The sequence below is a fragment of the Mobula birostris genome, chromosome 5, assembly GCF_030028105.1.
Source record: "Mobula birostris isolate sMobBir1 chromosome 5, sMobBir1.hap1, whole genome shotgun sequence".
Lineage (NCBI taxonomy): Eukaryota > Metazoa > Chordata > Chondrichthyes > Myliobatiformes > Myliobatidae > Mobula > Mobula birostris.
The window spans coordinates 26722922-26749989 of record NC_092374.1 but is presented as its reverse complement, the minus strand read 5'-3'; the positions used below and the strand labels follow the sequence as shown (position 1 = coordinate 26749989).

Below are 27068 nucleotides of genomic sequence, written 5' to 3'. Positions count from 1 at the left end.
GGCCTGTCTAGATTCTCCATCAGAACCAACTTCTGCCTCTGGGACAAGAGGTGCAGATTGACCTGGAGCCTACACCTAGTAAGAAGACTCTGCGATGACGTGGGGCGACTGAAGGACCAACAGCAGGAGAGATTAGACCGGCCCCTGCCCCTGGGTGGGATACTGATTCAGAGGATGAGGAAATGGAGGTGTGGTATATGCTTCCTTTTGCTAACTCCCCACTGATTGAGGAAGAGATTCCCAACTCATACTGGGTCAGGTGAAATCGGGGGTGGGGGGGTGCTATCTGTGGGCAGCTTGGTTTTCAGTGGGACCTGGCAAGGGATGAAGTGGGGCTCAGCCAAGGGACGGAGGGGTCTGAGTTGCAGGAGGGCGTGAGTGATAGACCGGGGAAGGCCTCGCCAGGTTGACCAGAAGTACCCCCCAGTAGTGTTCGAACATGAAGAAGTAGATGAGGGGGTATGGAGGTTGCAAAGAATCAGGAGACCACTGCATAGACTGGCCTATGTAGCACTGGGGGAACAGAGTGTGGCTATGTCACTGCCTTTTACAACTGGGTTGGACTTTGCTTTGCACAATGAGTTGGCAAATTATCTCAAGGTCATGAGGACATGACTAAATTTGGTGGGGGGAGAGTCTAACACCCTGGGAAAGGTTTCACTGCTAATGTAATGGTCTTTCCGTAGAAACAGTGCTAATGTAATGGTTTCTCTGTAGCAGCAGTGTTTGGGTTATGGCTAGAGATAATCAGGGGCTTTGGAATGTGTGTCGTCCAATGAAGGGAGTTTTTTTCTTGCTGTGTGCCTGAGACCGAGGTGATATGGGTCCTTTCTTCAGCAGAAGATGGAGACAGAAGATGCCAGAACAGAGAGGTCGTAGACACCAGAAAGGAGTGATTTTGGAGTGGGGCTGGGAGTCGACAAAGCCCAGGGAAATCGATGGAGGACCAGCGGAAGGGAAACCGTGAGCTCCAACTTGTGCAGATTAGACTGTTTCATTAAAATGGGCCCTTTTCTTTTTGTTTTACTTTACAAACCCTTTAGTGAAATTAAGAATTATAAAGCTAAATCATTTAATTGCATATGGTGTACTGTCAGTTATTTCATGGTACTGATTTGTAACAGGGTGACACATCATGCAGCATCCACACACACAAGAGGTTTTGCACCTCAGTCTCACACGTTTGGTGGGACCGGAGATTGTCTTCCCGCAGCCGAAGGAACCAAAGGGTCACACTAGTATTATTATCCATCACTTCTAATGGCTTGTTTGTAACACAGTCAAATGGCTGATTGTGTTGGTGAATCTTACCGGGTCATCATCCCATTCTTGACTCCTTAGAAGCTCGTACGAAGGTTCCTCCAGGCCCTGTCTGGGTACAGGAAAACCAGGAATAACATTGTGGAGTTGAAACCCAAATGTCAGTAGCCAGCTGTTCACATCTGTGGAGACAATGTCATCATGAGATGGTGAATACAATGGAATGATACACTGAGTGGTTGAAGATAAACAGGTGGTCTGTAAGCTGTTCCATTTTGGCACACCAGAGACATGAGTTCCTTTGATATGTCTTATCTCTTGCTTACTTGCTAAGAGCAATCTAAGCCTCATCACTATCTTTATGTGTAATGTCATATGAAGTGGGCAATCATGATCTTTGACCATGCTTGCTCTTGGAAAATTCTTCTACACTGGAATTTAGAAGGATGAGAGGGGATCTTATTGAAACATATAAGATTATTAAGGGATTGGACATGCTGGAGGCAGGAAGCATGTTCCCGCTGATGGGTGAGTCCAGAACCAGAGGCCACAGTTTAAGAATAAGGAGTAGCCATTTAGAACGGAGTTGAGGAAAAACTCTTTCACCCAGAGAGTGGTGGATATGTGGAATGCTCTGCTCCAGAAGGCAGTGGAGGCCAAGTCTCTGGATACTTTCAAGAAAGAGATGGATAGAGCTCTTAAAGATAGCGGAATCAAAGGTTATGGGGATAAGACAGGAACTGGATCCTGATTGTGGATGATCAGCCATGATCACAGTGAATGGCGGCGCTAGCTCAAAGGGCTGAATGGCCTACTCCTGCACCTATTGTCTATTGTCTACATTGCCATTGCCTTCTTTTAAGCAGTGTCTTTACAAGATGGGGACCCCGGCCAATACTCTTCAGAGATTCAAATGTGAATGGTCGCATAAGCAGGACTTGTGATATGCACCAGCTGCTCATATGACCATCCACCACCTCCTCCCACAGCTTCACATGTCCCTGATCGGGGGGCTAAACAGGTGCTACACCTTGCCCAAGGATAACCTGCAGGCTAGGAAAGGGAAGGAGTGCCTTACACCTCCTTTGGTAGAGATTTATCTCTACGCCAGCACCCAGTCTACTCAAAAACGAAAAGACTGGTTTGCAATAGGTTCCTCCGGTTTTTCACAAATTTGCAACTTAGTGATATTGGCAGGTGTGATGGCAGCTGTGGTCTGTGGGAAGTGTGATGTTCAGAAGGCATGAATAGTGGAGGGTGAGATTATGACAACTGTGACCATTGGAGCAGGACTGCGGAAGGTGCATCAGCAGCAGATGTGATTGGAGAAAGTGGGGCGAAGGGACCATAGCATAAACTGACAAAATTCTGCAGATGCTGGAAATCCAGAATAACACACACAAATTGCTGGAGGAACTCTGCAATCCAGACTGCTTCGATGGAGAGGAGTAAACAGTCGATGCTTTGGGATGAAACCCTTCATCAGGTCTGGAAATGAGGGGGGAATAAGCCACAATAAGAGGGTAGGTGGAGGGGAAGGAGTACAAGCTGGCAGATGATAGGTGAGGCCAGGTGAGTTGGGAAGGGAGGAATGAACTGAGAAACTAGGAGGTGATAGGTGGAAAAGATAAAGAGCTGAGGAAGGAGGAATTTGATAGGAGCAGAGAGTGGATCATGGGAGAAAGGGAAGGAGGAAAGGCAGCAGAGGAGGGTAATAGGGAGGTGAGGAGAAGAGAAGGGGTGAGTGGGAACCAGACTAAGGAATGGAAAAAGAAAGAAGGGGGATGACCACAGCAGGTGTGAGCGCAGTGAGTATGGTTGTAAAAGAGGCAGCTGTGAGGTGTGGCTCTAGCAGTGTTACAGCAAGACGAATATCATGGCAAGTGTTGCTAGGGCTGTTGGGGAGGGTATAAACTAATTTGGCAGGGGAATGTGAACTGGAGTGATAGGGCTGAGTTGGTATGCAGATAGATGTCTTTTCTAGTGAGCCTATGAGGGAGGACAGCCAGACAACAGGGCAAAATTGCAATCAGTGGGATGAGTTGAAGTGTAACATTGGGACAAAATTGAAAAGGGGGATGAACACAGGACTGAAGGTGGTATATTTGAATGTACGCAGTGTACGAAACAAGGTAGATAATCTTGTAGCGCATTTAGAGATTGGCAGGTAAGATGTTATGAGCATCATTGAGACTTGGGTGAAAGTTGGGAGCTTAACCTCCAAGGATATACATCTCTTTCTGTGAGGACACCACTCTTCCCTACCGACAATACAAACCACCAACAGTTAAGAATTTAGGGCCTGTTGAGCTTGGAAAGAGGTGACATAGGATTAGAAGATGTAGAATCCTTGTGGTTCTAGTTAAAAAACTGCAAGGGTAAAAAGACCCTGATGTGAGTTCCATACAAGCCTCCAAACAGTAGCCTGGATGTGGGATACAAATTACAATGGGAGTTAGAAAAGGCTTGTAAAAAGGGCAATGTTATGATAGTTCTGGGGGATTTCAATCTGCAGGTAGACTGGGAAAATCACATTAGTGCTGGATCCGAAGAAATGAAATTTGTAAAATGCCAATGTGATGGCTTTTATAAACAGCTTGTGGTTGAGCCCACCAGAGGAAAGGCAATTCTGGATTACAGAGGTTAAGGTACAGGAACCCTGATGAGGCAGTGATCATAATGTGATCACTATTGTTTGATAGGGAGAAGATAAAGTCAGATGTATCTGACTTTACATTCAGATGTATCTGACTTTACATTCAGATGTATCTGTATTTCAGTGGAGTAAAGGGAATTACAAAGGCAAGACTGCTGGAAAATGACGCTGGAGAGGTAGTAATGAAAGACAAAGAAATGGTGGACAAACTTGAGAAATATTTTGTGTCAGTCTTCAAGAAATTCAAGAGTGTTGGGGGCACAGGTGAATGTAGTTGCTCTCACTAAGGAGAAGGTGCCTGGTAAGCTGAAATGTCTTAAGGGAGATAGGTTACCTGTACCAGATGGATTAAACCCCAGGATTCTGAAAGAGGAAGCTGAAGAGATTCTGGAGGCATTAGCAATGATCTTTCAAGAATCACTAGATTCTGGAAAGATTCTGGAGGATTGAAAATTTGCAAATATCACTCCACTCTTTAAGATGGGAGGGAGGCAGAAGAAAGAAAATTATAGACAGTTAGCCTTACTTCAGTGTTGGAAAGATGTTTGAGTCCATTATTAAGGATGAGCTTTTGGGGTACTTGGAGATGCATGATAAAGTAGGCCAAGGTCAGCATGGTTTTCTAAAGGGAAAATCTTTCCAAACAAATCTGTTGGAATTCTTTGAGGAAATAACAGGTAGGAGAGACAAAAGGGAGTCAATGGGTGTTGTTTACTTGGATTTTCAGAAGGCCTTTGACAAGGAGCCAAACACATGCTGCTTTAACAAGATAAGAGCCCATGGTATTACAGGAAAGATACCAGCCTGGATATAAGTTCAACTGACTGGCAGGAGGGAAAGAGTGGGAATAAAGGGGGCCTTTTCTGGTTGGCTGCCGGTGACTAGTGCTGTTCCGCAGGGGCCGGTATTGGGAGCGCTTCCTTTCAAGTTAATCGTCAATAATTTGGATGACAGAATTGATGGCTTTATGGTCAAGTTCCTGTAGATGATGTGAAGATTCGCAGGGGGCAGGTAGTGTTGAGGAAGCACAAAGTCCGCAGAAGGACTTAGATTGGCAGAATGGGCAAAGAAGTGGCAGATGTAATATAGTGCAGGGAGATGTATGGTCATGCACTTTAAAAGCAATAAAGGTATAGAATATTTTTGAAAAGGATAGAAAATTCAAAAATCAGAGGGGTCTAGGGACATCGGGGGTCCTCAATCAGGGTTTTCTAAAAGTTAACTTGCAGTTTGAGACTGTGGTATGGAGTGCAAATGCAATCTTAGCATTCATTTTGAGAGGACTAGAATATAAAAGCAAGGAGGTAATGCTGACGATCTGTAAGGCACTGGTCAGAGCGCACTTGGAGTATTGTGAGTAGCTTTAGGCCCCTTATCTAAGAAAATAAGTGCTGGCATGGGGAGGATTAAGAGGTGGTTCACGGGAATGAAAGGGTTAACGTACGAGGAGTGTTTGATAGCTCTGGCCCTTTACTTGCAGGAGTTTAGAACAATGGGGGGGAGGATCTCATTGAAACCTAGCTAATACTGAAAGGCCTAAACAAAGTGGATGTGGAGATGATGTTTTCTAGTGGGTGAGTCTAGGACCAGAAGGCACAGACACAGAATAGAGAGACGTCCTTTCAGAACAGAGATGAAGAGGAATTTCTTTAGCCAGAGGGTGGTGATCTGTGGAAGTCATTGCCACAGACAGGTGTGGAGTCCAAGTCATTGAGTATGTTTAAAACAGAGGTTGAAAGATTCTTGCTTAGTCAGGGTGTCAAAGATTACAGAGGAAAGGCAAGAGAATGGAGGTGAGAGGGATAATAAGTCAGCCATAACGGAATGGCGGAGCAGTCTCGATAGGCCAAATGGCTTATTTTGCTCCTATGTCATATGATGTGAGCACAGGCAGTGTGACAATAGGATTTGAGAGCACAGAAGGTGTGGTTGTAGCAAATGAATCAATGAAGGTGACATTGGGAGGATCAAAGTAACGCTTGTCCAAAAACATATGTTTTAGTGGGTCTCCGAGGAGGATAGGTCAATGAGATCTGGGGCTGGATGGCCGACATCATAACAGCCAATGTTGGAGGAAGGAGTTCTGGAAGGGGTTGTTAGAGCAAGGAGGGAGTAGCAGAGCAGGGCTTTGAACACAGTGGTGAGTAGTTTAAATTTGGGCTGATTGGGACCCAAAATTTACTAACTTGGGTAAATGCGGCCTCTACGTACTATAAGATAAAGGCGGTATGATTTTGGATGAGCTGTACATTGTGGGAGTGGCAGATGGGCACTCAGCAAAGAAAATCTGTCAGTGGTTAAGTTTTAATAAGGCAAGAGCATGGGTGAGAATTTCAGAAGTGGGTGGGCTGAAACAGGATTATTAATAAGGAAAAAATCATGGCGAGGATTAAAGGAATGGTAGCAATGGGAAAAATTGAACTTTGGATCAGATGGGAATCAGATAAACCCATTGCCTTAAAACCTTCAAGCAGAAATTTAGAGCAATCACTCTAAATATTCCAGCCAATGGTGGGACTGAAATTACTTTAATACATTTGGTTTCATGGTGTAACAAGCTGTGGCCAATACTCTCATCAATTTATTTGGACCTCGCACTGATCTATCATTTAAACAAATCCACCCTGCTGGTGAAAAATCAATAAGCCCTTTAGTGGAGTCAATATGACATTGAAAATTACTATGCTTGGATACCCAGTATTTACTAAGGCTTTCATTGTGAATGCATTCTGACTGCATCGTCAGTCATGTGTACCAAGTGAACCGCAGTGAGTAGCTGTGCAAATAAATAATGCGAAAACCGCAGATTTTGGAAATCTGAAACAAAAACAGAAAATGTTGGAACTCGTTTTGACTTCAAATGCTATTTCTATTCCCCTTTTCACAAATGTTACCTAATCTGCAGACTCTGCAGCATTTTCTCTTTTTAATTATCACTGTACAAAGGGTATGATTTTGTAACTCAGCTCCAGAGAGATCAATAAAACTGGATTTCGGAAGGTGAGCACAATACTCACCTTGATGATGGGGTGGTAAATTGGATTAGTAAGTATGCAGGTGATAATAAGATAGGTGGAGTTGTGGATAATGAAGTAGGTTTTCAAAGCTTGCAGAGAGATTTAGGCCAGTTAGAAGAGTGGGCTGAAAGATGGCAGATGGAGTTTAATGCTGATAAATGTGAGGTGCTACATTTTGGTAGGACTAATCAAAATAGGACATACATGGTAATGGTAGGGCATTGAAGAATGCAGTAGAACAGAGGGATCTGGGAATAATGGTGCATAGTTCCCTGAAGGTGGAATCTCATGTGGATAGGGTAGTGAAGAAAGGTTTTGGTATGCTGGCCTTTATAAATCAGAGCATTGAGTATAGGAGTTGGGATGTAATGTTGAAGTTGTACAAGGCATTGGTAAGGCCAAATTTGGAGTATTGTGTACAGTTCTGGTCACCGAATTATAGGAAAGATGTCACAAAATTGAGAGAGTACAGAGAAGGTTTACTAGAATGTTACCTGAGTTTCATCTCCTAAGTTACAGAGAAAGGTTGAACAAGTTGGGCCTTTATTCTTTGGAGTGTAGAAGGTTGATTGGGGACTTGATAGTGGTTAGAGGTATTTAAAATTATGAGGGGGATAGATATAGTTGACATGGATAGGCTTTTTCCATTGAGAGTGGGGGAAATTCAAACAAGAGGACATGAGTTGAGAGTTAAAGGGCAAAAGTTTAGGGGTAACATGAGGGGGAACTTCTGGTAGCTGTGTGGAACGAGTTTCCAGCAGAAGTGGTTGAGGCAGGTTCAACGTTGTCATTTAAAGTTAAATTGTATAGCTATATGGACAGGAAAGGAATGGAGGGTTATGGGTTGAGTGCAGGTAGATGGGACTAGGTGAGAGTAAGCATTTGGCACGAACCAGAAGGGCTGAGATGGCCTGTTTCTGTGCTGTAATTGTTATATGGTTATATTATATAATACACAGTTGCCCTTTTAGAGTCTTAAGAGTCACGTAGCACAGAAATGGGCCCTTCAGACCAATTGGTCCATGTTGACCAAGAATCCCATTTAAAGAAGTCCCATTTGTTTGCACTTGGCTCATGTGCCTCTAAACCAGAGGTTCCAGACCTTTTTTATGCCATGGAGCAATACCATTAAGCAAGGTGTCCATGGACCCCAGGCTGGGAACTCCTGCTCTAAACCTTTCCTGATATGTACCTGTACAGCTACCTTTAAATGCTGTACCTGCCTCAACCACTTCCTCTGACAGCTTACTTCATATACTGACCTCCATCCTCTGGGTGAAAGCGTTGCCTCTCAAGTTCCTCTTAACTATCTCCCCTCCTGCCTTAAATCTATGCCCTCTAGTTCTTAGTCCACTAACTCTGGGAAAAAAAGAGTGCCCACATTCACCTTAACTACAGTCCTCATGTGTTAGTTCATTCCCCCCACCATTTTCCTCAAATCCAATGAAAAAAATCCCAACTTGTTCAAACTCTCTCGATAACGTAATCTCAGGTCCTGGCAACACCCTCTTATTATGCTTGATGTCAGGCAGATGTACCATTAGCATTTAATCAACTGGATAAAGTGGCTACAGAGCCGGTGGAGAAAAGCTGGTGATTAGTGAACTCAACATGGAAGAATGGATAATCCATCAGCAGGAACAGGCAGGCTGGCATAAATCATGGAATCTATGATGATTAGATAGATCTCCTGTCTCACAACTGAATTTGTGCGGGCAACCCCAATGCAGGGAACAAAAGCCAAAGCTTCAAAAGGTAAAGTGGATGTATCATGGTCCTGGCTAGACAGATATTAGTAAGATATGTGAATCTAGCAATTAAATCTGAGGCCCTAAATTCTTAACTGCTGGTGGTTTGTATTGTTGTTAGGGAAGAGTGGTGTCCTCACAGAAAGAGATATGACATGTTTTGGCAGCAGTAAATGAAAACTCAGATCCTTTACTGATCCTATACAGCTATATTCAGAAACAGAGCTATATCCCTGTCACTGTTATGTGGTTGTAGTGTTGAGATTGGCATTAAGGTCAACAAAATTATCCAATTTTACTCTCACTACTTGACAAGGATATTAGATCATTGTGCTGCATAAACTTCAAGAGTGATCAGAATAAATTTATTTAATATAAACAGTGGAGACCATATCTAATGGGTGGACAATGATTTTCTGAGCTCTAGCTGATGGTGGCATTTATCAAGAAAAATGTATATTATTAATCAAACAAGGTCATATTCTGGATACACGAGGGTGAGACTGCAGATGCTGGAACTTAGAGCAGAATACGATAGGGTCTTTTAAGGGACCCCTGGATAGGTACATGGAGCTCAGAAAAATAGAGGGCTATGAGTAAGCCTAGGTAATTTCTAAGGTAAGGACATGTTCGGCACAGCTTTGTGTGCCGAAGGGCCTGTACTGTGCTGTAGGTTTTCTATGTTTCTAATAGAGACTGTTGGGGGGGGGGGGGCGCTCAATGGGTAATTCAGCATCTGTGGGGTGAGAGGAACTGTCAATTCTTAGGTCAGGTCAGGTCAGGTCAGGTCAGATGCACTCAACATTCATGATGTCTAATATTATTTCCCGCACACAAGTGCAAGGAGAAAAAATAATTGCCACTCTCAGTCTACACAAGAGACCGATATAAGAATCAGGTTTATTATCACTCACATATATCATGAAATTTGTTTTTTGTGCAGCATCAGTACAGTGCAATACATACACAATACATGTACCTGAGACTTTTGCACAGTACATGAGGTGACTAACAGGAAACGATAGGGTGGTGGAGGTGCGGACTGTGGAGGGGTGGGTTAGTGGGTGGTGGTGTTGATCAGCCTTACTGCTTGGGGAAAGTAACTGTTTTTGAGTCAGGTGGTCCTGGTGTGGATGCCATGTAGCCTCCTCCCTGATGGGTGTGGGACAAACATTCCCTGTGTGGGATCCTCCATTATGTTACAGGCCCTTTTCCGGCACTTTTCTGTATGTATGTTCACGAAAGTTTGGTGCAGTTAATGTGCTGGGCAATTTCAACTACCCATTGCAGAGCCTCCCTGTCCGCTGCAGTGCAGTTTCCGTACCATGCAGTGATACAGCTTGTTAAGTTGCTCGCTCCTGCGCATCTGTAGAATGACATGAGTACAGACGTGCAAAGTCCAGCTCTCTTCAGCCTCCACAGAAAGAAGAGGCATTGGTGAGCTTTCTTGATCGTGTAGGATGTGTCCTGGGACCATGAGAGATTGCGTGTGCTGTTTACTCCCAAGAGTTTGAAAGTGCTTGCAGTTTCCACTGCTGTGCCGCCGATGTAGAGGGGGTAGCGAGTGGAGTAGGTTCTCCTGAATTCACATCACTCCACAGAAACAGAGACAGGGGTCTCGGCATCCAGCTCCTTTCTTAGGTTATTATTTGGGTTCTCCAGTATTGATCATGCAGTGAACTACCACCTCATATTAAACAAACCAAATAAGAATGGTTGTGTAGTGGTTGGCACAACGCTTTGCAGTACGAGTGACATGGGTTCAATTCCCATCGCTGCCTGTAAGGAGTTTGTGCATGGGTTTCCTCTGGGTGCTCCAGCTTCCTCCCACAGTCAAAAGACTGATTGTCCTGTGATTAGGCTAGGATTAACTCGGGGGATTGCTGGGTGGTGCAGTTGAAGGGCAGGAAGGGCCTATTCCGTGCTATATCTCATTTCCTGATCGGTCAGGGCCTCAAAGGCTATGGCGAGAAGGCAGGTGTATGGGGTTGAGTGGGATCCGGGATCAGCCATGATGGAACGGTGCTGCAGACTCAATGGGCTGAATGGCCTAATTCTGCTCCTATGTCTTAAGGTCTAATTAAGTAAATAATGCAATACAGGATGATCAAAGGTTCACAGTACAAAGCCATTTTAAAACCAAACAGGCATAGGACCTCTGGAAGTTACCTAGACATCTCAGCAAGAAGAAAAAGTTTCACACTTTCCAAGCCACCCAGAACATCAGTCAATGAGACAACAAGTAGCAGAACCAAAGGTTAGTGCAGCTGACTCTCAGTGTGCTGAATATTCTACCCAAGGTCAGTAAAACTCCCCACTCAGTGAGTTTCAAGGGTGCCTAACTGTTAAGTAGGAGTGCAGGAACTTGGGCCTCAGTGTATGAAAGGGAGAATGGGAATCAGTACCCATGAGATTATTTGCCAAAGTACTGGGACTTCCCAGCAATGAACAGAGAACAGTACAATACAGGAACAGGCCCATTAGTCCACAATTTCTGTATCAACTCTGATACCAATTTAAACTGCGCAACTGTTCGTGTTCCTGTTTAAGTGCCTCTTAACCATTACTTTTATACGCTTCCACCACTTCTCCTGGTACTGCTTCCCAGGAACCTATGACTCCTGCAAAAATGCTTGCCATGTTAATATTTTCCAAACTTTCCCTCTCACCATAAAGCTATGTCCTCTAGTATTTGACGTTTCCACCTTGGGAAAAGTTGAGCTTGTCTAAACCTCTCATATTCTGTACACTTCTATCATGTTACCCTCCCTGTCTCTGATGCAGCTCTATCCATGGATGTCCAACTTGGCTTTATAGGTAATACTGTCTAATCCAAATACTATCCAAGTGAGCCTCTTCTACACCCTCTGCAGAACCTCCACATCCTTCCTGCAAGGTGGTGACCCAGAACAGGACAGAATACTTCAAACGTGGTTCTACCAATCTTTCATACAGCCATAATGTGGGACAGTGAATTTTTGGAGTTTTACTCCTTCCCAGCCTCTGGAAAGAAACCAAGTTAAAAACAAAGAGAAAGTTACATTTTTAAAATTAATAAGGGGTAGGCTTGGCCTACAGTCTGCTCTGTGTATTACTTTCCCTCTGACCTGGAGCTTCATGCTTGAGCTCCCTTTCATACTGTGTTGAAAGCTAAAGAGTCAGCCATCTTGTACCTTGACTAAACACTGACTTCACAGAGTTTGGGCTAAAGGATTAAGGACTGAGGCAAAACTAAGAAAAAATGTCAATAATGACAGATTAAATATGCAGAGTTATTCTTTCTAACTTCGTTAGGTTTTGTGTGTAAACAAAAAATAAGAATGCCAGATTATAACACAGTTTGTTTGAGTACAAAACAAATGGAACTACGCCAGCACTGTCTTGTTATGGTAGCTGCACATCAAACCGTGCAGTCTGTTTTAGATCAAGGTGGAAGCAATTGACACATCCGGAAGAAGCAACAGCAACTTTATTTGCTCTTTAGCTCAGCCTGAATTATAAACAACAGATGCTTTTATTTCCTCTCAGAACTCCAAAATGAAATTTTGTGCAGAGCCGCTGCAACATCTGGTAAATTAGAATGGATCTCTATGTAAGAGATTCCTACCCTTAGAATACACATCAACTCAGCTCGTTGACAAGTATGTGAGTGAGAGCAAAGAGAGAGATGGTCAGAGCTACTGAGCAGTAATATGCCAATCAGAATTTTATCCAGAAACTTGTGCATAGGGCTGTATAGCAGAGAGAGAGTGACCCTTCTCCTCCTCGTATGTGTCCTATTGAACGCCGTGATGCAGTGCATGCTGTGCAATAATGGGTTTGGTGAGATCTGACAGGACAATTGAAAATAAAATAAATGGAGAATATTGAGTGGTTGTGGAGGAACTAAGGGATCTTGGAAGATCCACTCAGTGGCGACTTTATTATGCACCTTCTGTAATAAATAAAGTGGCCACTGAGCGTGTATTTGTGGTCTTCAGCTGCGGTAACTCAGGCTCAATGTGTTGTGTGTTCAGAGATGCTCTTCTGCACACCACTGTTGTAACACATGGTTATTTGAGTTACTATTGCCCTCCAGTCAGCTTGAACCAGTCTGGCCATTCTCCTCTGACTTCTCTCAATAACAAGGCATTTTTGCCCACAGAACTGCTACTCACTGAATCCTACTTTGTTTTTCACACCATTTTCAGTAAACTCTAGAGACTGTAGTGCAGGAAAAATCCCAGGAGATGAGCAGATTCTGAGACGCTCACACTATCCCGTCTGGCACCAATGTCATTGCATGGTCAAAGTCACTTTGATCACATTTTTTTGATCTGAACAACAACTGAACCTCTTGACACGTCTGCCTGCTTTTATGCATTGAGTTGTTGCCACATGATTGGCTGATTAAATATTTGCATTAGCAAACAGGTGTGCCTAATAAACTGGCCACTGAATGTATGTCCCCAGAACCTGAAAAGTAGCAGTGGATGAAAAAATTGGTTAAAGAGGCATATGAGTGCTTTTCACCCTCTGTTCACTTTTCTCCAAACAAATCACCATGATAATTAGATGGCACCAAAAGCATTTGTATCCCTGGACAACCTCAGTTTCTTTCCTGTCACAGATATTTCTTTTTTTCTCTTCTCTTCAATCCTGCAACTTAAAACACATGGCTTCGCAAAGAGCTCTATTTCTGTCTTTGATATCTCTTTTTTTCCTTTTCAGGGTGTAGGGGGTTCTTTTGAAGACCCTGACCTGAAGTTATACTCTGACTTCGGTTCTTTGTGGAAATGGGACCCGCTCTCAGGGCCTCATGACCGCCTGCTTTTTTGATATTCCAAGGACGCGGACTGGAAGACCAGTGCAGGGTTCCGGGTTTTCGTGGCTCTAGGGACGTGCTAATTCTGGGCTGCTGCCCTTGACTAAAGCGTTGCGGGAGAACACGAAACATCGGGAGCAGCGGGTTTGCTGCCGGGGGTTGTGTGTCCAGAGAGCTGCGCCTTTTTGGTGCACCCTTTCTGGGTGCAGAGCTTGGAAAAAGCGAAGCAACAGACTTTTAACATCGTAAAACAGTGAATTGTTTGTTATGTCTCCCCTCTCGCTGTGAAACGGGGACACCTCTCTTTCCCTTATTAGGGAGAGAGAGAGAGCCTGTGGTATGTCGAATTACCGGGTGAACAAGTAGTTTTTGGGGTACTGCAAGTCTGTGTCTTTATTGATGCTTTGCTGCAGGCTTGAGTGTTCGGTGGGGGTGCTGATGCTTTTTTGCTGGTGAGGATGGGGGTTGCTTTTGCCTCGCTGCCGCTTGTGTGTGGGAGGGGGGAGTTGGGGGTTTTTGGAATTCTAACATTTTAACTGTCATTCATTCTTTGGGGCACTTCTCTGATTTCATGGATGTCTGTGAAGCAAAAGAATTTCAGGATGTATATTGTATACATTTCTGATATTAAATGTACCTATTGAAACCTACTGATGTCTTCTCACTCTTCCAATTCTGATGGAAGGTCATTAGCCTGAAATGTGGTTTCTGTTCTTTCTCCTTGGATGCTGATATGCTAAGCATCCCCAGCAATTTTTATTTGTTTTTATTACAGATTCCAGCATCTGCTGCATTTTGTATTCTTCTACCTATTGTGTAAGGTAATGTTGGCTTCTTTGGAACAGTGATACTGAATTATGAGGAGCCAAGACTGATTAAATAGGAAAGAGGTGTTGCCCTTTGCGGACGGGTCAAGAACCAGGAACATAGATCAGAGGAAATGAGTAGCAATTGTAGATATAAAGGATTTCCTCTCACCCTGGTCAGTGGTTGGAACTCATTGCTCCATTATCACATTGAGAAATTTCTTAAAGGGCTACGAATGGCACTATTGGTTGGTGCTGTGAAATGAGATCAGATCTGTATCCATTTGCACAGGGATAATGGGCTGAGCAGCCTCTAACTGCATCATAAATTGTCTATAATTTCTACAACTATCATTACTTACACATTGCACTAGTGTGTCATTAAGAAAGACTTTTTCCTTAATGCAGGTATACCACCTGCTGTTCACACCTTCCCTTATCCCTCAACTTCATCTTTGATTGCATGAAAGTAATCCCACCCCATCTCCCCACCCCGTGTTTTTGCTCAAGTCCTTTTTAACTGTGGAGCCAAGCCTAACAATTTAGCTGCGGTAAGTTTCATATACTCTCTTCATAGATGGAATCTCACAGCTCCCAGGCCCACCAAATGGCACGGACCACCAAGCACCCATTTATTCTATTCCAATTTTTTCAATTCTCCTCACATTATCAACACAATCCTCCCCCCCACTCCCAATCACACACACACACTCCCCCATATTCTCCATATATCTCAACACCTTCCAGTCTCTGTCCCTCTCTTGAACATTAGGGACAATTTACAGTTGCCAATTAACCTACCAGCCAGAGCACCCTTGGAAGGTGGGAGGAAACACAAGCAGACTTGAAGAGAACATGCAAACTCCACACAGACAGCATCAGAGGTCAGGATTGGACTAGGCCACTGTGTGCTGTGAGGTAGCAGGCCTAATTGCTGGGCCACCATTAGTTGAAGCATGCATGGACCTGTCAGCAACACCCGATTTTTTTCTGGCTTACCTGTAATGTAGTCCTTGATGTTCTGGACTTTGCCCACTGGATTATTATTATTGAACATGTACAGGTTGAATGGTGCTGGGTTGTTGGCGACTTCTGTCCAATATGTGATGTCGGGTCTTGTCCACCGGCCGCCCAGAATATCGTAGTCCCTCTCCCCAAAGTGAATCAATCTTGTTAAAGGATCATAGAGACCTCCGTGGAACCCTATAATTAGCTGGAAGTCAGGGTTGGAGTCCAGGTATATTTCGCCGTAGGCTGTGTACTGAATCTGCTTTATCATTCGACCGTTGCTGCTGAACACTGCTAGTGGTGTCCCCGTATTGTCACAGGCAATGTAGAACTCTTCCCCACTGCTGATCTCCATGGCGAAGAGATGCCCCTGAAGGTCGTAATAGAAGGAAGTGATCTCCGAGCTGGAATGATTGTAGACATGCGTTATTCGGTTGGGGTAGTTGAGGTCAGAGTAGAAGAACTGCAGGTGTTGACCGATACTGATCTTGCTGGAGACGCGCCTGCCGAGGCCATCGTAGCGGTACTGTATGTTCCAGCCGCCAACCTTGCTGTAGACCCTCACCAGGAGCCCCTTGGAATTGTATTCAAAGACATCCCCGCCTCGCTGGTGAAGGAAGCCATCTTCGTCCAGCCTGTACTGGACGTCACCCAAGCGAGTAATACGGTCGCGCAGGTCATAGCGCAGCGGCGTCAGACGGGCACTGCTGCCTGGATTCAGTAGGTGCAAGTTGCCATTCAGGTCATAATTGTAGCGCCACATGATTTTGTCATTCAAGTAGACTGTTTGCAGCTGCCCGTCCACGTCATACTCGTAGCCATATTTGGTAGTGTTAGCAAAGGGTCCGATCTTCATCTCCCGCTTTGTCACTCTCCCCATGTTGTCGTACTGGATGGTGATCCAGTACATCAGCGATCGGAATATTTCGTACTGAATCTCTTTGATTCGACCGTGCACGTCGAAATGTTTGGTGTACGTCATCACCGCCGTCGAGATAATCTGGTTGATGTCGTAGTAGATAACTCCAAACTTCCCAAACTGCTCGACCTTGCCCGAAATATCGTCAAATTGGTAGAGGTCGATTGGCAGGGGAGTCTCGTTGATGACGGCCTGCATGCTGGTGACCCGGAAGTTGTTGTCGTAGCTGTAGTCAAAGCGAGCATTCACCATGCCATCTTCGCTGAAACGGAAGATCTGCCTGTCGACCAGTGGCCCAATCTGCCGGTACCTGATGGTGCAGATGAAGCCCTCGCTCTGCAGGTTGACCGTCTTGAGCACCCCGGCCGTCTCGTCGTAGGTGAAGCTGACGCGGGTGCTGTCGTACAGCAGCTCGGACAGCTTGGACATCCGCCTGTACTTGTAGATCACCCGTCGACCAGTTCCCAGGTACGCCGTCTGGAGGAGCAGCCCACTCTCGCTGTAGTCCACCATCATGGAGGCGTTGCTCTCGGGGGGGTTGTAAATGTTACGGTAATAGCCAATGGAGCGTATGGTCTGCATGGTGTGACGAGCCACGCTGGGCATTGTGACTGCAGACAAGCGGTCTAGTAAGTCATACTCAAATATGTACTGACGCTGGCTGTGGAGGAGTAGCACCATGGACTGTAAAACAGAGAAGAACATGATAGCATAATTAGGAATTAAAATGCAAATGATTCGACAAAGGAAATTAACGCTGCGCTCTGAACAATGATGCTTTAGTTTAATTAAATCATCCCTGACCCACAATTACTTAGCAAAGCTTGACATTATCTATTTGGATGTGTAAATCAGGAACTTTATTAGTTTCAACAGTATTTTGTAAAACTATTTTGTGCTGGGCTCCAGTTGTCAGCCGCATGAGAGAAATACCATGTTATCAGTCTCTCTGCCTTCCTCACCTTGTCCAGGTACGTGTAACTCCACGTTTTCCCATCAGTTAGCACCCGGGTCACGATTCTCCCCTGCGTATCATATTCGATCCGCTCGCCCAACGGACCCCGCTGAATGCCGGAGATCTGACCAGTGGAGGAATAAGTGATGTTAACAGCTGTCAGTCGGCTACTGGGCAGCCAGAGCGTGGGGTGCCCTGACTGATCATAGAGGATCCTGAGCTGGAATTTACGGTGGTCATCGTAGATCTTCTCTGTCCGAGTGGTTCTGTCAAAGTCGATGGAGAGAAGGTTCCTACCATTCACCTTGTAAAAAGAACAGAGAACAAATTAATTTGACTGGTTTAGAGGGCATATGCTCTCACAGGAGGCTGGATAAACATGGGTTGTTAACTCTGGAGCACGGGAGGCTGAGGGGAGATCTGATAGAGGTTCATCAGATTGTGAGAGGCGTAGGTAGAGTGGACAGAGAGTATAGTTTCCATGGGTTGAAATGTCTAACCAGAGGCCACGCATTTACAGTGAGAGGGTTAGGTTCAAGTGGGAAGTGAGGGGTAAATTTTTTACTCAAGAGTGGTGGATGCCTGGAGTGCGCTGTGGTACGGTGGTAGAGGCAAAAACATTATTTATTTGTTTATAGAGCTACAGTGCGCAATAGGACCTTCGAGCTATGCCACCCAGCAATTCCCGAATTGTCATGGGACAATTTACAATGACCAATTAACCTACCAACCGGTACGTCTTTGGACTGTGGAAGGAAACCAGGATTCCCGTCGGAAACCCAAGCAGTCACAGGAAGAATGTACAAACTTCTTACAGACAGCAGCGGGAATTGAAGCTGGGTGACTAATCCTGTAGAACATTGTGCAAACCACTTTGGATAGGCACACGGATGTAAGGAAGATGGAGGGATATTTATATGGAGTAGGTAGGAGGGATTAGCCTTTGGGTGTTTTTGATTTGCTCTTTAGCTGCTGTGGCACAATGTTCCTGTGCAGCACTGTTCTATGCAATGAGGAGTGTTGATATTCCTCCCCGCTTACCACTCTCAGATAACCTAGCTGTTTTCCAGTGCTTGGAATGACTGATTCTTCCTTGGTGCAAATTAGCTGCCAAGAGTTCCAGATGGGAGTAAAAAATGAGTTTAACTGTCTTTCATTATGCTAAAAGGCAGCTTGGCTTCTGTCAAAAGCCACTCCATATTAAATTGCTGTAAATTTACATGCTCATTATTAGCAAAACATCTGAGATTGTCTGCTTTCAACTCTTCCCAAGGTGCCAGTCTCCCTCTGCACCGTTAATATCCTTGTGAGGTTCCCAGAATTCATTACCCACTATAATTTGCAGAACGTAATCATGTGTCAGTGCACAGAAAAACACGGAGCAGTGACAATCCTAATGAAGGGTGCAAATGGTCGACTGCAATTTCACTATAGTGCAGATGTAATGTGAGTAAAAGCTTCATGGCGTTGGAGTCACGATGGTAATTGAACACAGAAACATCATAAAGATATTAGTGACTGAAAGCCATTATAATTTTTTTCGCCGGTAATAATGCCTCTAAAGCAGAACATGGAAGTTGGAGCCGCAATCTTCCTTTGATGGGGAGCAGTGACATTTCTTTCCCTGCTGTCAGTCAGTGACATCCTACTGCGACATGTGGACCATATACACTGCAGGCAACAGATATCATTCATTGCAACTATTGCAAATACAGAATGTCAGTACCTTCAGTCCAAAGCAGACAGTGCCTTGAATATGTGAGATGTGGTGAAAGCTAATGACTGAGACGGTCCCACGTGGTTCTAATCCACAACCAAAATCATGTTTCTTTCCCAAAGCATATCACTGTCTACATCTTTCTAGTCCTGAACATAGGAACTCTACATCTTCAAAGCCTAAAAGATGGGCAGGGATGGATATGAGACTCCTTAAAGAATTAGTTTGATTTTCCATGCAATTCACTTCAACCAAAGCTAGTGAGATGCAACCATATGAGTGGGGGGTTGTTTACAGCCAGCAGCTAATACACTTATCATAGATTAAAGATCAATTTCATCTCCATTAATCTAAAACAATTAACACAAAAGCCGGTGATTTGTTAAGAGCAGCTGGTTTACCCTCAGTTTGCGTCCAAAAACGCTGATCTTTCCTCTGGCTAGTTCCTTTCTGAACCGCCATTCCACCAGATTCAGGCTGTTTTCCACAGGGAGCGTGATGTTGCGCCTGGCTATTATTGGGTTCACTGTGCCAGCCAGGATATGGGGCTCGGTCTGGAAACTGGTATCCATGCCATTGGCGTACATGACCCGGAGGGAACTATCATAACCAACCTGGTAACTGTTCCTTAACTGATCTAGAATGCAATAGAAGATCAATATTAATCAAAACGTGCTGTATAAAGATTTGAACCATAAAGTCACAGATATATTATGGTAATAAAGAAGGTCATTCCTGTGGTCTTATTTCCCGTTCCTTGTCACATATTCCAGCAAATATGGCAGTTTAAGATGGTGCTACTGAATGCGACAGCTCACTGGCAAGAAATTCGACTAAAAACATTACTAATAACATCTCTTCTGAAGTAAATCTCAAGGTTGTATAATTCACACATTCTTTGATAATAAATGTACTTTGAAACTTTGAAAGCATTTTCCATTAAACACACATCCAATTCCTTTATGAAAGTCCTTACTGATTACTCAAACCACCCTTCCTGACAGTGATTTACAGATCACCATCACTTTCTGCTTAAACATGGCTTCCCCTCACATCTGTGCCTTTAAATCATCACTTTTTAAATCTTTGTCCTCTAGCCCACGAAACGTATTAATTAGAACAGCTTCTCTCCAGTCACTTCCTATTGCTGGAACCAATCACCATTTTGTGCACCTACATTAATTCTCTTTGCTGCAAAGAAAACAAGCTCACTTCTTCTATTCTAACATTAGAACTGAAATCCCATAACATTCATTCAGAGATGGAAACAAATCTGCAATATCTTCAGCCAAAGCTTATATTTTCATCTCCAAACTATTTTCGAAAAATATAGCAGGGAAATTACTTCTGATGTTATGATTTTGCTTAATGCCTCCATTGGAGGACTTAGTGAGAAATGCATTAAACATTCATAAAATAACAAAGCACAACAAGAATTTCTGCCACTGCTTAGATATTTTGGTGCCTCGCTGAAAAACATTAGACCGGTTCAAACCTGGTTTGCACTTAATCAAATCCATCCTGTGATTCCACAATTAATTGAGATTGCTTTCTTTTTCAGGTGCACATTTACAAGCATCACTGGAATCTCAATGTACCTATCCATATGCTTTTATAAACAGAAGTCCCAATCTTCAGAAATAACTGGAAAAGTAAAACTGAAATGCCCAAGTGAAACAAAATCTGTAGAAAACTGATTTAAAATGCAATCCACGACCGATGCGCCCATAAGATATATTTTTGATGTATCGCTTCAGTGTATGTTATTTATAAATCCTTTCACCTATCTGTACTTTTATTTTCCTCATTCCCATGTAACCAATGACCAAATAATTGGAACCACTGAGAATGTAACAGCACCACTTGAATCTCTCATATTTAGTGCCAAAGCATTCCCTACGGTTAAGCCTTTGTGACTGATACAAAGATTTAGAGATTCCTTAGCATTATAACAAAGGCTTAATCACAATATTACTGCTTGACTGACACTGAAAAGAAGACTGAAGTGTCAGGAGGATTGATACAAACCTGCTTATTGAATGGACTTCATTCTAACCTAACTTAAAGGGGTTGAAATTCCACTGGGCACTATTAAGACTGGTTATTATGTTTGCATTAAATTCCTCTGTGTGTATGTGTGTTTTTTTTCATCAGGCTGGTTAATGACTTTGTTAAATCAAGTGCATAGGGATTTCAATGTTAAGCTCTAAACTCAGGGCTTCATACTTTCTACTGTCTGGGGTATACCCAATGATGATCTATAGTTTCTCGTGCTCCCCTCATTCTTTATTTCCCCACTACTCTCCCTGTTACAATGAAGAAATCACAAAACTTTCCACATGATCTCAGGATGCTTTAAAGTGCAACATCAGGTCAACCAACAGAGGATGAAAAAAAGCTTCACCAAATGCATGTTTTCAATGGAATTATGCTGCTATTTTCATTAAATTATCATAATAAACCACTTTTCTGGGATCAACAGGCAATTTCATTTAGGTAGGCAGATGCCAATTACATATTAACCTTTCCTTCGTTTAGAGATACGCTTTGAGTTTATAACTTGAATGCTCAACTGTATACAACCTGGTTCAAAGTTCAAAGTAAGTTTATTATCAAAGCACATCTATGTCACCATATACAACCCTGAGATTCATTTTCTTGCAGGCATACTCAAAAAATTCAAAAGCGTAAAAAACTGCACCAACTACCCAGTGAGCAAAAGACAATAAACTTTGCAAATATAAAATGAAATAAATGATTAACAAACAAACAAACAAATAAATAAGAAATAACTATCAAGAACATGAGATGAAGACATCTTGAAAGTGAGTCTATAGGTTGTGGGAACGTTTCAATAAGGAGACAACTGAAGTTGAGTGAAGTTATCTCCTTTGGTTCAAGAGCCTGATGGCTGAGGGGTAATAACTGTTCCTGAACTTGGTGGTGTGAGTCCTGAGGCTCCCGTACCTTCCTGATGTTGGCTGCAAGAAGTGAGCATGATCTGGGTGGTGGGGGTCCCTGATGATGCCTCTTCCCTGCGACAATGTTCCATGTAGATGTGCTCAATGGTAGGGAGGCTTTACCCATGATTGATTGGGCTGTATCCACTACAACCCAATTAGTGTAGCTTGGGGCAGTGTTTATTTGATGTTTTGTTCGTCCATTGTCGACGTCGATGAGGACCTCAACATCATTACGATGGTGTCGAGACTAGCGCTTGATTTGGATTTAAGTGAGGAAGAGTTTCACAGTGTCAGCCTCAATCTCTCTTCCCAATTCCCATCTGGATCCAGTGGCAAGACGGCTGGAGATGGGACTAGGTGCAGTGGATGACCAGGACGTCTTCTGTGTCTTGTCCTGCTCTACACATTCCACGATGCTTGCAGAGACCGCTTTCTTGTCCGTTGGACCTTCCATTGGTCTCATCCACTCAATCCGTCGGAGTCTGTCTTCACATGCTGGGATAGACAACTTCCTATCTCACCGAGGGTTTGAGACCCGTCGGCTACCCTCACCTGGTTTAGCCGGCTTATCGAAGCTGTTGCCCGGGGTGTGGCCGCTGTCGCATGCAAACAGCTACGGGGAGCCACAGGTGAGAGCTGAGTGCCAGATGGGGACCAAAGGTGGACTAAACGCCTTGAAAAGGACGTGACATGTTCCCCCACCAGAGGTGCTACCCCTCCCTGACACCCCATACACATGATGTATCGTGTTGATGGTAGCAGTGTAGATGTTACACAATTATCGTCTATAGTATACTGTATATCAGTAATTTAGAATACTACTGCCATTTCCTTTGAGTAACTCCTGAATTCGACCAGGAATGGAATGACAAAAAATAATTTCCTCTCAAATTAACAGACTATTAACATTTCTTATAAGAATTATTTTATGTACTTGGACATTTTTCCCCAAATCAGTAGGATTACACACTATCTTGTACGTAAGAAACAGGACCAGTCATAAGCCAATGCTACACACACAAAATGCTGGAAGAGCTCAGCAAGTCAGGCAGCATCTATGGAAAAAGGTAAACAGTTGATGTTTTGGCTCAAAACATCGACTGTTTACTCTTTTCCATAGATGCTTCTTGACATGCAGAGTTCCTCCAGAATTTTGTGTGCGTTGCTTTGGATTTCCTGCATGAGCAGATTTTCTCATGTACAAACCTATGCTCCCTTGAGATTACTCTACCACTGGGTAATTTGATCTTCACCTCAACATCCATTTCCTTCTTTGACCCCTCAACCCTTGATGACTAAAATTCAATTGCAGCCTGAACACACTTTGAGCCTCCCCAGTTCTCTGGAACAGGGAATTCCAAAGAGTCACAATCCTATGAAAGAAGAATTTTTATTTTAAATGGCTGACCCTTATCCTAAACTTACCCCTGCCTCCAATTCTAGGAATGATGAAGGGTCTCGGCCTAAAACGTCAACTCTTTATTCCTCTCCTGAGAAGTTTCTCCAGCATTTTGTGTGTTACTCCACTATAACACTTCTGCTGAGGCAAACTTCAGCCTCAAGGACAGCTGCAAAACTAACTTCAATTTCTTACCGGTGAGGTGTCCCTACTAATCGCTGAATTAACCCAGCTGATTACACTGGCCACTTTCTTAGCAGTAAGCTGTACTGGTCTACATTCACCCCTGCTGGAAGCGGAACACATTCAATGATCTGCAACAGTCAGCACTACACTGAGTATACATTATACCTTGAACAAGAGTGTAGAAGGCATCCACTGAAGAAAGATTGGTAGTAATGGTGACGTCATCCTCCCTGTTAGATGATTCAATATTCACAGTGATTGCTTTTTCCATCTCCCCTTGGAGATTTGAGACCACACCAGTGGGAAATGTAACATTAGTCAATCGACCCTCACTGTCATAGCTGAAAAAAATCAAATTGAAGAAGAGTGAATTTTTTAAAATGCTAATAGCTTCATTCCTAAATAAATCTCATACATTTACATTAAAATTTACTGAACCAATATCATACAAAATCTGCTACATTTTTCAAAGAAATGAGCTCCATTTAAAATTATTTCCTGACAAAATGTACCGTTTGTATGTTTGCTTTGCGACCCAACAGTCCACACAGAGAATATATCCAATGTCTGTAACCTAGATTGGTTGGTTGAAGCATGTATAGACTGTGATGGATTTGGACAATTCCTCCAGTCTCCTGAGGGAGATGAATAAATACAGCTTAAATTTCTATGAAGGTGAAAGCGAAATTTCTACCTGACCTTGAATAAACTGAGGGAAAAGCTCTAACTACCCATCCTGTTTAACACGCCCTGGCATAGTGTACGAATGAGGTGACAAGGTTACATTAGTCTTTGGTCTGGGGAGGGTCAAGAGGAAAGAAAGGAAATTTTTAACAGTGCAATGACTTGTAATTGTCTTTTTTAAGGGATTGCTGAATTTTACCACTGGGTGTCTGAACTGGGCTGAGACTTGGCTTTTTCAGTGACATCTTTTCTCCTGTATATAGTCTAGCATTTGTCAAATTTTTTAATGAATGAATTGATTAATGTGGCATAAAATGCACTGATGAGTATTATTCAATGTGCCAATGCAATGGTCATAAATTGTGTGCTGCTTCAGATTTGGCACTTTTGTTTTGTGTTCTCTTTCACTGGTCTAAAGTGTTGGGACAAATCTTCCGAGTTTCCATCAGCATCTGCGATCTGAAAAGACTTGAGAGAAAACATTTTTGCAAATTCTTTTATATTTAGATGGCTGAGATCTACTTACTGGTTGCAGCATTCTATACAATGTACCAGACAAAATACACACCAATGTGGCATTGTAATTATTCCAATTAGTCTACAAAAGAAGTTAATAAACAGCAAACAAGCTGCATTGGGAATGAGTCTGGTAGCTTGGGAACCTGGATGTGTGAAAACAGGGGCAAAGACTCCCATATTTCACACTGGCTGCATTTTAGAGAATTAAGTCTGCTTCATTAATAGAAGAACTCAAACCTTTAACAGTATGGCTGAATGTGGATATGAATTAAATGCTTGCTGTGTCAAATGATGGTAAAGCCATATTATAGAGTTCCTCTTCAAGGCTAATCATAAGGCTTGACAGCACACTCCTGTTTCTGAACTAAGAAACACTTCACTGCAGTCTCTTGCTTTTGTGAGATGCTTGGTCTTGGTTGGGGTAGAAAATGGAGTGCCTCGAGATCCTCCAAAGCTTAGGGAAGGGAAACTGGTGCTGTACAATAAATTCTACATAAGATATTAAAGGCTGCAAATCAAAGCATGGAACTCCAATGTAATTTCCCTGGGGCAGCTGATGGTCGAGTTTAGATTTCCTGCATTTGTTAGGATGCAACTTTCCACTGTTTGACAGGGAATATTGTGATCCGGTTATGCAGAAATGGAGGGCTACCTACATACACAACAAATAAGAAAGGGCATCATATTTGGTGAAGCAGGAATTGTACTCAGAAAGGGTCACCACTATGTATGGGAGGCAGATTGATTGGGAAAGTTAAAACATGCCTCAAACATTTAGAGTGGCACAGTAGCCTGGCAGTTTGCACCAGTGACCTGAGTTCAATTCCCACTACTGCCTTTAAGGCATCTGTACGTTTTTCCTGTGACTGCATGAGCTTCCTCCGGATTCTCCAGTTCCTTCCCACATTCTAAAGATGTATGGGTTGGTGGATTAATTGGTCACAAGGGTGTCATTGGGTAGTGGAAGCCTGTTGGGCCGAAAAGGCTGTAACTCTACATAAAATAAATACAAATCAACACTTATAATGAGCAATCTACACCTTACATACAGGTTAATAAAGAGAAATCTTACAAAACTGTACATTATAAATGCAAACACAGTAAATAATAATTCAATGCTTCACTTTATGCCACCACTTCATGAAAAGACATAAAGATCCTTACTCAAAGAAAGTGGTCCAGCCAGTCTTGTCGCTTTTGGTTGCCAAGAGGCCGCTGTAGCTGTGGTAGGTAAGCAAAACCAGCTCTTGGCCCTGTGCTGTCATGCCTTTCAGTCCCCCATTGGTCCCAATGGTCAGCCATATCACTTGGTTATCCGGTGAAACGATCCTCACTGGCATGCGGTTGGGATCCCTTCGTATCCTCAGGGTGTTGCCATTGTTGTCGGTCACGGCGGTGATGTCGTTTTCATTGCTGTAGCTGAAGTTGTAGAGATAGTCGTTGGTGATGAGGCTCTTTGTGTACAGGTGGGTGCCATTGATGTCAAAGATGTACAGCTCCTGCTCTGAAGGGGACGCCACCTTGTACAAGTTCATGGACGTTAACACGGGCTTATTCTTGGAGGCTGCCCGGATCCGAATGTTACCCATGTCAGCAATGTACAAGGTGCCATCAGGGGAGACGGCCAGTGAGGAAGGAGAGTTGAGCTTGGCATCTTTGGCATAGCCATCACCGGTCTGGTAGCAGTCACAGTTGACGTCGTTCTTGCAGTCACATTCTGAGGGTGCACCAGCAAGGAGTGAGATCTCTCCATCGGTGGTTACCTGCCTTACCCGGTTTATCTTCTTCTCGTCTGTTTCAGCAATGTAGAGGACGCCGCTGTAGGAGACCGAGATGGCGCTGGCTGACTCGAGCGTGGTGTGGACTGCCCGCTTCCCCAGCGAGTACTCGACTCCAGGAACCTGGCAGTGCATGGGACGTCCAGCGGCAATGCGCACCTGATGGTTCTCGCTGATCTGGAGCACAATGTTGTTGTCCAGCACGTAGAGGGAGTTGTCCATTGGGTTGATGGCAAGGTCAGTCGGCCATTCTAGACGGACCTGCAATTGGAAACACACTCATGTTTAGGGCTCAAAACTTTACAGAGGGAAGGAATGAGCTGGCAGAAGCTGGAGAGTTCACCCCCCATTTAATGGCTATTGAATCCAAAGCAGAATCATTGCCACATCTAACTCTCCTACCAGATATCCACATCTTCACTCTGTACATCAGGTGTGGTTCATTGACAATGTAGGCTTACTTCAACCAGAGTGAAATGATTTCTTTTTATGCGACTATAAATGTAACTTCTGAATGAATTTTTTCCCCTTAAATATTTCACCTTTCACCCTTAACCTAAGACCTAGGTCTAGTCTCACCCATCGTATGTTTTTTTAAAACTTATGGTGCCATCTTACATTTAAATCTGTTTCTCACTCTCTTATCTCA

The 27068-nt window shown here is 43.6% G+C and overlaps 1 protein-coding gene across 11 annotated transcripts in view; it reads right to left on the bottom strand.

The window, feature by feature from the left end:
* Positions 1–27068, bottom strand: part of LOC140197572 (teneurin-3-like) — a 2811066-nt gene that overhangs the window by 9994 nt on the left and 2774004 nt on the right. For all 11 annotated transcript variants that reach the window (XM_072257693.1, XM_072257692.1, XM_072257694.1 and 8 more), the window contains 6 exons: positions 25806–26680; positions 23604–23779; positions 19292–19527; positions 17181–17477; positions 15291–16902; positions 1312–1442 (listed from right to left, as the gene is read on the bottom strand). In XM_072257693.1, coding sequence (XP_072113794.1) covers positions 1312–1442; positions 15291–16902; positions 17181–17477; positions 19292–19527; positions 23604–23779; positions 25806–26680 — 3327 coding nt within the window. The remainder of the gene's footprint in view (positions 1–1311; positions 1443–15290; positions 16903–17180; positions 17478–19291; positions 19528–23603; positions 23780–25805; positions 26681–27068) is intronic.